We start from the raw sequence: 13,908 nt of genomic DNA, 5'->3' as shown, positions 1-13,908 counted from the left end.
TGTTGTAAATCGCGAGATGAATCTAATAAGCCTAATTAATTCATAATTAGCAGATGGTTACTATAGCATCACTGTTGAAAATTATGAATTAAGTAGGCTCATTAGATTCGTCTCGTGATTTATAACTCATCTGTGTAAAAAAATTTATTAATAAATTTTATTTAATGCTATTTGCTTTGACGTGACAAAGCATAAAAGTTTTGGGAGGGAACTAAACACCCAAGGTGGGCCAGGCCGGGTTTGCATTGCATGCAGGTATTCATGTGGGCCTGTCCTCCTCCTTTCTATAAAGCGTGCTGGTGCTGGCAGGAGCAGCGCAACACACGGCGGCGCGGCGGGAGGAGAGGAGGGGAGGGCGCAGTCGCACGACACCACCACCACCGTCTCTCTCTCTCCTCGTCCGGTGCGGCCTCTCCTCCTGTTCCTTCCTTCGTTCCTCTCTCTCTACCAATCAAATCAATTACTCTCTTCTCTGTCCATCGATTCTCCTCCTGCAGGCTCTCCGGCCACCGCCGTCGATCGAATAATGCATCAGCAGACGACGACGCCGACGCAGCTGCAAACAACAACGCCGCCGTACCCGCAAAATAAAATTATGAGGCATCAGCAGCAGCAGCAGCGGCAGGAGGAGGCGGCGGCCGCCAAGGCCACCGAGGACAGCCGCTTCGTCTTCGACGCCGGCAAGCCGCCTCCCTTCCGCATCGGCGACGTCCGCGCCGCCGTGCCGGCCCACTGCTGGCGCAAGAGCTCCCTGCGGTCGCTGTCGTACGTGGCAAGGGACGTGGCCGTGGTGGCGGGGCTGGCCGTGGCGGCGGCGGCGCTCGACACCTGGGCGCTCTGGCCCATCTACTGGGCGGCGCAGGGCACAATGTTCTGGGCGCTCTTCGTCCTCGGACACGACTGGTACGCGCGGTTGCTTGCTTTTAGAGTATTTTCTTCTGCTTCTTGCTGCTGGTTTATTAATTTATTTATTTATTTATCAAGACATAGTATACGTGACATCTGATTATTTCTTCGATCGATCCATGCATGCATATGCATGGTGGAATGGAATAATTATATATATATATTGATTTGCTTATATATATATAAAATTAATTAATGCAGTGGGCACGGGAGCTTCTCTGACAGCGGCACTCTCAACAGCGCGGTGGGGCATCTCCTCCACTCCTTCATCCTCGTCCCCTACCATGGATGGTATGCTACTATATATCTTCATTTCATTCTACCAACCAAGGAAGCAAATACGCTAAGATAAAAGTAGACAACAGGCAGGAAAGGTAGTAGCTAGCACACATGATCTTGATTTTGTTCTTTTCAAAGAGATTCGATCCGTGTCAGTTTGATATATATCTTGGATAGATGCATGGTCCAATTTTCAAAAAGAAGAAGAAGATATTTTGCTGTCATCTTTCTCTCTTTTCAAAGTTATTCGATTCGTGTCGTTGATAAATATCTTGCATAGATGCATGATACAGTTTTCAAGAAGAAGAAGAAGAAGAAGACATTACACAGAGAATCTCTGTTGGCTGATATGCATGTGTGTGTAAAGCAGCAAGCAGCATGCACGCATCTAGCTAGCTGTAAAGCTCCAGTAGTAGCCGTTTTAAGAGCATCGATCGGAACATATTATATACAAAAAATAGCTCTAGTTGACAACAATTTCCGTTTGCCGTAACTAGCAGTAACAATATACTACTACTACTACTAACAATAATCCTGCAAATTAAATAAATCCGGTCACTACACTGCACACCATCAGCAGCAAAGAAAAAGTGATTGTATATATAATGCATGCATGCATGCAGGAGGATCAGCCACAGAACGCACCATCAGAACCACGGCCACATTGAAAGGGACGAGTCATGGCACCCGGTCAGTCATCATGCATCTCTCCTTTTTTTTGTTTTTTTTATGGCCATTAGGCCACCTCCATTGCAATTCCATATATATATGGTTAGCCATTAGGTTGGTTTTGCCATAATTAATTAAATTAGTCGGATTCGTCCTTGCTGTGTCAGTGTCCGGGATGCGTCGTGATCTATCTAGGAGTATTGTCCTTTTGCTTTCTTGGGGCGACCAGTTTTCAGACTGCAGATCTGGGCTATATATGGAGGCCCGCACATGGCATTGCATTTTTCTCCACTAGCTTAATTAGTAAAAGGCTTAGCATATCAACTAGCTAGCTCTGCCACCAGCTTAATTAAATTAGCATATGCTGCATGCACGATGCATGCCTGCCACCAGCTAGCTCTAGCACAAATCTGCTGGTGCTACTCCTATAAAAGTTTGTACTAGTAGGTAGCTAGATCTGTGCCTGCATGCTGCCAAATACTAGTAGGTAAATCAACAATTCTTACTGCTGATAGTACAAGCTAGCTGCAACCGGCATTTAGTTTGATTCCATTTGCATTGCCCGGCATCAAAATATATTCCTTGTCTTGACAATTGCAAATGCAAATGCATGCATTGCATTGCAGATCACGGAGAAGCTTTACCGGCAGCTTGAACCACGCACCAAGAAGCTACGCTTCACCGTCCCGTTCCCGCTCCTCGCATTCCCAGTCTACCTAGTATGTTGCTGTCTGCTGGGTGCTGAAATAAATAAAGTTATTACTAGCTAGTAACTGATTGAAAGAAACCCAATGCAATATTGCTGCTGCCAGTGGTACAGGAGCCCCGGCAAGAATGGATCTCACTTTCTTCCCAGCAGCGACCTGTTCAGCCCCAAGGAGCGGGCCGATGTCATGCTCTCAACCACCTGCTGCTGCGTCATGCTCGCATCGTTGCTCGCCATGGCGTGCGCCTTCGGACCACTCCACCTGCTCAAGCTCTACGCCGTCCCATACCTTGTATTTGTGATGTGGCTTGACCTGGTGACGTACCTGCACCACCACGGCAGCCCCGAGCAGCAGCTCCCCTGGTACCGCGGCGAGGAGTGGAGCTACCTGCGTGGGGGGCTCACCACCGTGGACCGGGACTACGGCTGGATCAACAACATCCACCACGACATCGGCACCCATGTCATCCACCACCTCTTCCCGCAGATCCCGCACTACCATCTCGTCGAAGCAGTAAGCATGCGCTTCTTCTTTCTTCTTGTACTTTTTATTTATATATAAAAAATTGAAATTTGAAAACTTCATAATAATAACGACAGACCAAGGCTGCGAGGCCGGTGCTGGGCAGATACTACCGGGAACCACACAAGTCAGCAGGGCCGCTGCCACTTCACCTCTTTGGCGTGCTCCTCAGGAGTCTCAGAGTGGATCACTTTGTCAGCGACCACGGGGATGTCGTCTACTACCAAACTGACCACACCTTGCTTGATCAACACCCAAAACGACCATAAGCAAAACTAGTGACTCGTTCCATCTGCATGCAGCTGGAAATTATATTACGACGACCTCAAGTTTAAGCATGCACAAGGCAAGGATTTATACGTACGGAATTAATAATTACATCCTGGTAGATTTAGGTAGCATAGAAAAGTTAGTCAAATAATTTCAGCAGCAAAGCAAGCAAGGGATGGGATCCTGATCTAATTATATTCAAGCGCACACACACATATATATGCATGTATTGTTCGTTGATTATTGGGCTATCTAGCTCATCGGTCGGATCATCAGATTCTTGAGATCATTTATATTCATCATCACCCACCAAACAGGTGGAGTAGCTAAGCATTGTTATTATATATAGTCAATATATATATATAATAATAATAAAAAAAATTGGTTCCTCCTACAAGTACATAATAAATGGAAAAAACTGTACCAATATCGATAAAATCCATCCATGGCCATGGCAATGGCAAGGCCTGCCTGTAGGCTGCAGCATGCGCATGCATGCATGCAGTTTATATTAAGCAAAGCAAGGCAAGGCAAGCAAAACTCGATCCATTCGTCCTTCAATTCCTTCCTTCCCTGAAAAAGCAAAGCCTCCATCTATCTATCTCGTCCCATCCAGCTGGGGCCTGGGGCCTGGGGCCTGGGGCTGGCTGGCCGTCTCTCTCTCTCTCTCTCTCTCTCTCTCTCTCTCTCTCTCTCTCTCTCTCTCTCTCTCTCTCTCTCTCTCTCTCTCTCTCTCTCCATCCTTCCTCACCTTGCTTCAATTCGTTCCGATCGATCCCACGGCATAGATCGCCGGCCGCCGTCGTCGTCTTGCATTGTTCTTTCTTTCCATTATTAATTCTATGAGCAAGAAGAACATATATACAGCAGCGGCGGGCTGGTGGGCTACTGCGCCGAGGGCGAGCAGCGGCTGCTGGTGTACGAGTACATGGCGCTGGGATCCCTGGAGGACCACCTGCTGCTGCCTATGCCCATGCGTCCAATGCTGCCATGGCGCACCAGGTTGAGGGTCGCGCACGGCGCCGCCAGGGGCTCCAGTACCTGCACGACAGGGCCGTCATCTACCGCGACCTCAAGTCCTCCAACTGTTGGTTTTGTTTTTGTTTGACCTCTGTCAACAACAAAGTCAGTAGAAAAATAGGGATATCTTATCCCTTGAGTTTAGGGATTGGTTCAACGGAACCCATCCGCAATTGCCTTGATCGGGAGGTAATCCTTAGCCCATTGAGCTCGGCCCTGGGCCTATAGTGCTTATAAATAAGATGGGGTTGACCCCAAGGTTGTGTAACCTATCATTTTCCACCACCCACCGATCAATCAGAGCACTGGAAGGCTCAGAAGCGCGAGCACCACCTCCGGGGCAGTGCCGGTGGCGTCCTGAAGGTCGCCGCTACACCGCCAGGACCCTCAAGGAGCGTCTGCGCTACATCCCCGACGCCGTCAACACCGTCGACGTCGTCACGTCTACACCTACTTCCAGTGACGCCATGGACACCACTACTGCTGGTATAAGACCGAATCTAATATATTCCTCATCAGTTAATATACTAAAGCTGATCTACTGTTGGATTAGTGATCCTGGTTAAGTCAGTGCTAAGTTTATATTAGATTCAATTCCTAACAATTGGTATCAGTCGCCTATCCTAATCCTGGTTAGATCTCCTAGACAAACCCTAAGCTTTAGGTTCGGTTTCATGGTGTAGATCTATCTGTGCATGTTCTTGTTCATGTTTTTAGCTCTATTCAGTTAAGATTCACATCATGCACGTGTTTCTAGTTAGTCAGAAATGCCTCCATGCCTAGAACTTTAGATCCGCTAAGTTTATCTAGGCGTTTATCATGTTTTAGTTCACGAAATTAAGTTTTTCTGTTAAGTCAGTGGCCTAAACCATCTCGGTTTTGGGTAAAATTTCGTGCATAAGTCGGTACGAAGTGAGATTAGAAGGAGGGGATGCAAATTTCAGATCGAATCAAAGATTAATCCCGCAAATCCCCATCCCAAACCCTAACCCTAGATCAGTTTAAGTAAGATTAAGATAAGAAAGGGGACTCTACCTCCGGTGTTCGCGCGTGGCATTAGTCGCTGCTGCGCATGGATGCCGGCGTCCCTCAGGGAGCTGTAGCCCCGCCGACCGGTTCGGCGTGGCGGTGCTTGCCTCGCCGGCGCATCAGTAGCGCCGCCTCCGCGCCTTCAACTTGAGCCCTCGCCGGCCATCAGTAGCTCCCATCGCCGGCCATGGAGCTCCGGCGGAGCCCCTCGGCGGTGCGCGCGCGAGATGCACGCGCACTGCAGAGAGGGCCCGCGGTGCTCCGGCCCTTAGATCCCATCAGAGAGGGTGCGCGGGGAGAGCTCTGAGGAGGGGCGGACCTAAGCCGCGCGTCGGCCGGCGGCCGGCGGCGCCGTCGCCGCCGCTCTGAGCAGCAGAGCGCGCGGGGGAGAGGAAAGGGAGAGAATGAACTAGGGTTTCACCCTCTCCCAATTTTTCAGCCTTTTATATCTCGCCCCAACCATCGTCAGCCGTCGGATGAGAGCCAACGGCTCAGATCGATCACTGGGAGGGGGCGGTGCGCGCGCCGAGCGGGCCGAATGGCCGGCCTACTCGTCCGCTGCCGGGCCAGATCGCTAACGGACCGCCTAAGCCACGCGCTACCTTGAGCCGCCCCCTGAGCCGCGCGCGCCTGAGCCGCTGCATTAAGCCGAGCCTGAGCCGCGCGCATTAGCCGAGCCGCGAGCGCTAAGCTAAGCCGAGCCGCCATCAGCCTGAGCCGCTCATCTCTCTTGCTGGGCCGCGCCCTTGCCGGGCTGCACCGCTTGCTGGGCTGCACGCGCGCCTTCTAGGCCGCGCATTGAGGGTGCGCTGCGCGCGCAAGCAGGCCGCCAGCAGGCCGTTTCATGTTTCGGGCTGAATTTTAAGTTTTTTTTTATTTCAGTTTTCAGTCTCTTTTCAGTATTAAGCTCAGTTTATTTCTGCATCCATCTAAGTTAAGCTTGCATGAGTAATTTTTTTAAGTAGTTGGTGTTTATTTCATGTTCATAAGTTTATTCCACCACTATACTTTGAGATGCCTCTAAATAAATGGAACCACCGAGGAGTTTATTTAGAGTAAACTTGTGATTATTTCTAACCACCGTTGTTTAATCATGAGTATTAAGACGAAATTTCGTTTGTTTTCCCCACCGGTGATGCAAATTGAAATTTTAATTGCATGATTTTAATCAGACCACCGTAGGGTTATTATCATGCTTTTATTTGCATTTCATTGTATATGATTACTAAGATAAGTTTTTCCCTTGATTTTCAGTGACAAATGTCAATGTTGTGGCCTCCTACCTGAACAATATCGAGCCACTCAATGGAGCGAATTTTCCTGACTGGAAGGGCAAGGTCATGACATGCTTGGCTTGGAATGATCTGGATCTGACATTAAGGGAGGATAAGCCTGCTGTTGCTGCAGGACAGACTTTAGCTGCTCTGGAAAAGTGGGCAAGATCAGACTGCAAGGCGTTTATGGTCATGTCTCAGACCATCAGTGCTGGCATTAAGGGCACCATCCCCACCAAGGATGCGCAGGGAGCAGATCTGAGTGCTAAGGCCTTTCTGGCAAAGATTGAGGAGAACTTCAAGAGCTCATCCAAGACTTATGCAAGCACTCTCATCATGAAGTTAGTGGCCTCTCAATATGATGGGAAGACTGGCATCAGGCAGCACATTCTCAATATGTGTGACATGGCCAACAAGCTTAAGGAGATGCAGATGGAGATTTCTGAAGGTTTTCTTGTGCACTTCATCATGACATCATTGCCTTCATAGTATGCTGCATTTAAGATCAATTACAACACCAACAAGACTGTCTGGTCTATCAGTGATTTGATCAACTACTGTGTTGAAGAAGAAGAAAGGCTTAAGACTAAGAAGATGAAGGATGTTGTCAACATGGTTGGCAATCTCAGCATTTCAGGCACTCCCAAGAATAAGCATGAGTCAGGTAGCAGCAAGTAAGGCCAGAAGAACTTTAAGAAGAAAGGGAACCATAACTTTGGTCCAAGGAACAACAACAAGTTTAAGGGCAAGCAGTCCCAAGGTGGAAAGATGCTGTGTTCATTCTGTGCTTCACCCAAGCATCTTCAGAAGGGCTGCCCAGGCTTTAAGGAATGACTGAAACAGTAAGGTAATATTAAGATTGATGTTGTTTCTTTTATTGATGAGTTATTCTTAGCATATTTATCCCCTAATGCTTGGTTAGTTGACTCACGTGCCACTGTGCACATTTCTAATTCATTACAGGTATTCAGTTCGATCCGAACTATAAGAAGGGGGGAGCGAAGCCTAAGAGTAGCTGATGTGAACATGATTGAAGTCGAAGGCGTTGGAAGCTTCACCTTAGAGTTGACAGGCGGCTTCCGGCTTAATTTAGAGGATGTCCTTTATGTTCCTAGTTTAAAGAGAAACATTATTTCAGTTTCGCGTTTAGATAAGTCAGGACATGTGTGTGAGTTTGGCAACTCGGTTTGCAACATTAAATTTCATAATATTAGTGTTGGCCTTGGCCATTTACAAGGCGATCTTTTTTTGCTCTCTCTTGATGATAATTATTCTGCAATGAATGTCTGTGATGCGATGCATAAGCGTAAGCGTGAGAATGAGACTTCTTCGAAATTGTGGCACTGTCGCCTTGGCCACATTTCGAGGGGGAGAATGGAGTGTCTCATTAAATATGAGATACTTCAGGAGTTAGACTTCTCAGATTTAGAGCAGTGCATCGACTGCATTAAGAGAAAATATGCTAAGACTATTAAGAAAGGAGCGACTAGGAGTACGTGCGTATTAGAAATAATTCACACAGATATCTGTGGCCCTCTCTCAGTCACATCAGTAGACGATTATGACTCTTTTATAACATTTACTGATGATTATTCCCGTTATGGACATATTTACCCCATTCAAAAGCATTCAGACACTTTAGAAATATTTAAGATTTATAAGGCGGAAGTTGAGAAGCAGCACAATACTTCCATTAAAATTGTAAGATCAGACCGGAGAGGTGAATATTATGTGAAACACGCTCAATATGGTCAGATTAAAGGACCATTCGCTAAGTACTTAGAAGAAAATGGCATTAGAGCGCAATACTCTATGCCAGGCGAACCACAGCAAAATGGAGTCGATGAGCGTCGCAACCGTACACTGCTTGACATGGTGCGGAGCATGCTCAGTTATTCTAGTTTGCCTGTGGAGCTGTGGATGGAAGCATTAAAAATAGCTGCTCACATACTTAATCGGGTTCCGTCTAAGTCAGTTCCCAAGACACCTTTTGAGCTGTGAAATGGGAGGAAACCGTCACTTAATTATTTAAAAGTGTGGGGCTGTCCTGCTGAGACTAAATTATTTGATCCACAGTAAAAGAAATTAGATTCTAAGATGATAAGCTGCCACTTCATTGGATACCCAGAAAAGTCTAAGGGGTACATATTCTACTGTCCTGGTCGTCACACTAAGTTCGTAGAAACCAGGCAGGCTGTGTTCCTAGAGGACTCAGGAATTAGTGGGAGTTTTCCAAGGAGGGAAGTGAGTCTCGAAGAACTATGGGTTGAGCTTCCTGATCCAGTAGTTCAAGAGCCCACAGAGGTATATCAGTTTGTACCACCAGTCATTCCTCCTGTTCAGGTAAGTGGCGCCATGCCATCTACTGCTGTTCAGCAACATCAGAACATGGAGCAAATGGTTGGGAACCAGGCGCAACCTGCGCCACAAGATCAGATTCCTCAACCAGTTGCGATTGAACCAGTAAGAAGGTCGCAACGGGCAAAGAAATCAGCTATTCCTACTTATTATGAGACATACTTAAGTGAAGATGTATATGATATCGGGAATATAAGTGACCCTGCCACATTCAGACAGGCAGTGTCAAGTGAGAATTCTACTAAATGGATTAAAGCCATGGAAGATGAATTAAAGTCTATGAGTACTAATAAAGTATGGGATTTACTAGAAATTCCTGTTGGAGTCAAACTAGTAGGCTGTAAGTGGGTCTACAAAACCAAACGTGATTCCAAAGAGAAGGTCGAACGATTCAAAGCTAGACTCGTAACAAAAGGGTTCACACAGAAGGAAGGAATTGATTATAATGAGACATTTTCTCCTGTGTCTACCAAAGATTCTTTTAGAGTTGTCATGGCATTAGTTGCCCATTTTGATATGGAGCTGCATCAGATGGATGTTAAGACTGCATTTCTAATGGAGACTTAAATGAGACAATCTTTATGGCACAGCCAGAAGGTTTTGCCATAAAGGGTAAAGAATATATGGGATGCAAATTAAAGAAGTCCATTTATGGACTTAAGCAAGCGTCCAGGCAGTGGAACCTTAAATTCGATGAAATCATTAAGAAATTCGGATTTAAGGAGAATGATGTGAATAGTTGTATCTACGCCAAAGTTAAAGGTGGAAAATTAATAATTCTAGTACTGTATGTGGATGACATACTGTTAGCGTGCAACGATAAGAACATGTTGTATGAGACTAAGAATTTTCTCTCATCCAACTTTGATACGAAGGATCTTGGTGATGCCTCATATGTCCTTGGCATTGAGATACACCGAGATAGAGCCCAAGGAGTACTAGGATTATCTCAGAAAGCTTATATTGAGAAAATGCTTAAGAGATATAAGATGCATAAGTGCAACACTTCACTTGTTCCTATTCAAAAGGGCGATAAGTTTAGTCAAGCGCAATGCCCTAAGAATGACTTAGAAAGAAAAAGAATGAACAATGTTCCTTATGCATCAGCTGTCGGAAGTCTGATGTATGCACAAGTCTGTACGCGTCTAGACTTGGCATTTGCAACCGGAGTTTTTAGTAGATATCAGTCAAATCCAGGATGGGCTCACTAGGTAGGTGTCAAGAAGGCGTTAAGATATTGCCAATGCACCAAAGATTACATGCTCACATATAAGAGGACAGACAATCTTGAGGTTGTATGTTACACTGATGCTGATCTTGCTGGTGATGAAGATGATAGAAAATCCACTTCTGGATATATCTTCACTCTGGCAAGGGGAGCAATTTCATGGAGAAGTGGTAAGCAAGGTGTAACGGCTGCATCTACGATGCAAGCTGAATTTGTGGCATGTTATGATGCAACAGGACAGGCAGTGTGGCTTAAGAATTTTATTCCGGCATTAAGAGTTGTGGATAGTATCTCGAGACCTATCACAATGCACTGCGATAATCAATCTGCAGTATTCTTTTGCGCAAACGATAAGTTGTCTGGTGCTTCCAAGCACATTGACCTCAAGTATCGTGTCGTGAAAGATAGAAACCGGGACCACACAATTAAGATTGAGCATATAAGTACTACAACAAATATTACGGATCCGCTCACAAAAGATTTATCATCAACCCTCTTTCAGAAACATGTCCTAGGTATGGGTTTGGTTGATACTTTTGATCAGGTCCTGGTTTAGGGCCATTAATATTTCCCCAAATAAGAATAAGAATCCTGACAAAGTTTTTCAGTAAGACTATGGGTAATGTTGTCCCAGTATGCCGTTGTGCTGCTGACGATGCATTGGTCTGGTACTTCCTGATTTACGGAGGATGAATTTAGTATAAGTTAAATATGAGTTAGTGACATAATAAAATTAAGTTTAAGTTAAGAAAAAGTTGTTGACCTTTGGTCAAGGGGGAGAATGTTGATTTTGTTTTTGTTTGACTTCTGTCAACAACAAAGTTAGCAGAAAAATAGGGATATCTTATCCCTTGAGTTTAGGGAACCAATCCGCGATTGCTTTGATTGGGAGGTAATCCTTAGCCCATTGGGCTCGGCCCTGGGCCTACAGTGCTTATAAATAAGATGGGGTTGACCACAGAGTTGTATAACCTATCATTTTTCACCACCCACCGATCAATCAGAGCAGTGGAAGGCTCAGAAGCGCGAGCACTACCTCCGGGGCAGTGCCGGTGGCGTCTTGAAGGTCGCCGCTACACCGCCAGGACTCTCAAGGAGCGTCTGCGCTACATCCCCGACGCCGTCAACACCGTCGACGTCGTCACGTCTACACCTACTTCCAGTGACGCCATGGACACCACTACTGCTGGTATAAGATCGAATCTAATCTATTATGTATCAGTTAATGTACTAGAGATGATCTACTGTTGGATTAGTGAACCTGGTTAAGTCAGTGCTATCTCGCCGACCACTACACCCCAAAGCTCTCCGACTTCGGCCTCGCAAGGCTGCTCCCGCTGCCAAGTACCTCGTCGTCGTCGTCGTCCTCGTCCTCAGGCGGCAGAGACTCGAGCCGAGTCATGGGCACCTACGGCTACTGCGCCCCCGAGTACCTCCGCACCGGCAAGCTCAGCGCCAAGTCCGACGTCTACAGCTTCGGGGTGCTGCTGCTCGAGCTCATCACCGGCCACCGGGCCATCGACGCCAACCGCCCCGACGGCGAGCAGAGCCTGGTGGGATGGGCGGCCACCATGTTCGGCGACCCCACCAGGTTCCACGAGCTGGTGGACCCGCGGCTGGTGATGGCCATGCAGGGGCCTCCGCCGTCGGAGCTGAAGCAGGCCGTGGGGTTGGCCGCCATGTGCTTGCAGGACAACCACACCCTGCGCGCCGTCATGACCGACGTCGTCGTCGCACTCTCCTTCCTCGCCGCCTCTTCGGCTGGTTCTCTCCTCCATCATGCTGCTAATGCCTAATGCTAGCTAGAATGGTGATCTGATGCATGCATTCCATCCATCGTTATGCATGGATCGGATGCCATATGTAAAAAGTCCACGCTAGCTAGCTGTCTAGGGATTACGTACTACAATCTAAGGGAAAAGCAAAGACAAACAAATGCTTGGCTCTTCCATCAAATCCTCATATCAGAGCTTGTTTTCTTTTATATATGGCCATATATATATATATATATATATATATATATATATATATATATATATATATATATATATATATATATATATATAGGCCGTGTTTGTTCAGAATTTTGGAAAGGTTCCTTCCACCTTTCTTTTGAACATAACTCACTTTGTTCAGCTGTTTGTGACGGGTGGCTGGTGCAAATTTGTTATGAAAAAAATACTACTGGTTGGCTAGTAGCTGGTGGTTGGTGCAGGCCGGGGCCCATGGGGCGTGCGGCCCGTGCGCCCGCACAGGGCCCCCAATTTTCTGGGCTCCAGAATCTGAAATGGCTCATTAACTAGTTATGGGTTGAGGTAACTTGTTCTGAGCTTCTGACCTGCTTTAGTCCTACCTGCGCAGCCCAAACGCAAATGACGCGCAGCCAAAAAAAAGAAAGGTCCGGCCAGCCCAAACACAATCCACGCCATTGCCGCCATTGCCGTGCGCGTCCGAACTCGCCGCGTGCCACTCCGCCCCGCCTTCCAGCGCCGATCCTTGGCCGCTGCGGCCACGGGCCGAGCTCGCCGCCGCCGCCAGCTACCGCCGCCACCCGCCATAGTCGCCGCCGAGCGGAGCTCGCCATGGAGCCCCTACCTACGGCCTCCTTCCTCCCCAAACGACCACCCAGCCGCGTTCCCTACCTCCCAAGGAAGCTCATCGACCAAGCCGCCCTCTCCATACCTCGCCGGAGCACCGCCGCCGCGGCTCAGGTCGCCGCTGGCCCGCCGCTCATCGTGGCGCCACCACTACAGACCACCCCGAGCCCCCAAACCACCACCCACAGGTGCGCACGAGCCCCCTCACACTTTTCCCCCACTTCTCCCACGCCTCCGGTGAGCCCCCACGCCGGATTCCGGCCACCCGCCCCTCCTCTGTTTCCCAACCCGGCCAGGGACCCACGGTGAGAAGGAAATAGAAGTCCAGGGGTCTAGATGCAAGATTTCCTTTCCTTTTTCTTTTGTTTTAAAAAACAGCAAATTTTGAAAATACCTAGAAATTTGTAGAAAAATCAGAAAAATTAAAATCTAAATGTTTTGGAATCCTTGCAACAAGATCTACAACTTTCATTACATGCACATATTTATTTTCTGTCTGTATTTTAATCTAGGAAAAAGATTAGATTACATAGGTTATAATTATTCTAGGAGTTCTACTCACTATCTATGGGTTATTTTTGGTGGGTAGCTACTTCATGACATGCTTAGCTTTGTGTAAAAATTTGAGCACCAGTTAATACTTTTAACTAGATGAAACCCTAGTCTTGGCTAGATCTAGTAGAATAATATATTCTTTTATTTCTGGATGTTCTGATTTAGATATATGTATGAATCTTTTCTGTGTATTTCCAATACTAAATGAACACCACTGTCCAAATTTCGTTAATTATAGATTTGTGTAGCTATTTATTTTATTTGATCCTTGTTTAGTAGACTTTAATTATGATAAATAATTTATGTTGTTTTTAAATCATGAAAATATTTCTGAGTATTCTTTTTGAATAGCTTAGCTTGTCCATGAAGTTTGAGCACTAGTTCATGACTAGAACAGAAGTTAAAAATGAATTTTGTTAGATTGATGTCTGTTTTGTTTATTTTCTAAGAATTAATTCTGTTTAGATAAAATCATGAAAAATTCACAGTATCTA

General features: G+C 46.6%; 1 protein-coding gene and 1 pseudogene across 2 annotated transcripts; both read left to right on the top strand.

The window, feature by feature from the left end:
- The first annotated feature begins 246 nt into the window (after positions 1–246).
- LOC120643370 (fatty acid desaturase DES3-like) lies at positions 247–3,683 on the top strand. Of its 2 annotated transcripts, none has more exons than XM_039919721.1 (7): positions 247–403; positions 498–903; positions 1,108–1,197; positions 1,809–1,875; positions 2,481–2,573; positions 2,667–3,074; positions 3,161–3,683. In XM_039919721.1, exons 1-7 carry the CDS (start codon positions 250–252, stop codon positions 3,350–3,352), a joined length of 1,410 nt encoding a protein of 469 aa, XP_039775655.1. In that variant the 5' UTR covers positions 247–249; the 3' UTR covers positions 3,353–3,683. The 2 variants fall into 2 exon arrangements, with proteins under 2 accessions (XP_039775655.1, XP_039775656.1); XM_039919722.1 differs by having other exon boundaries at positions 322–382; positions 3,161–3,567.
- A 511-nt stretch (positions 3,684–4,194) lies between these two features.
- On the top strand, positions 4,195–12,058 carry LOC120646446 (annotated as a pseudogene).
- The last annotated feature ends 1,850 nt before the right edge of the window (positions 12,059–13,908 follow it).

This window comes from Panicum virgatum, chromosome 8K (genome assembly GCF_016808335.1).
Source record: "Panicum virgatum strain AP13 chromosome 8K, P.virgatum_v5, whole genome shotgun sequence".
NCBI lineage: Eukaryota > Viridiplantae > Streptophyta > Magnoliopsida > Poales > Poaceae > Panicum > Panicum virgatum.
This window is presented reverse-complemented; position numbering and strand designations above follow the sequence as displayed.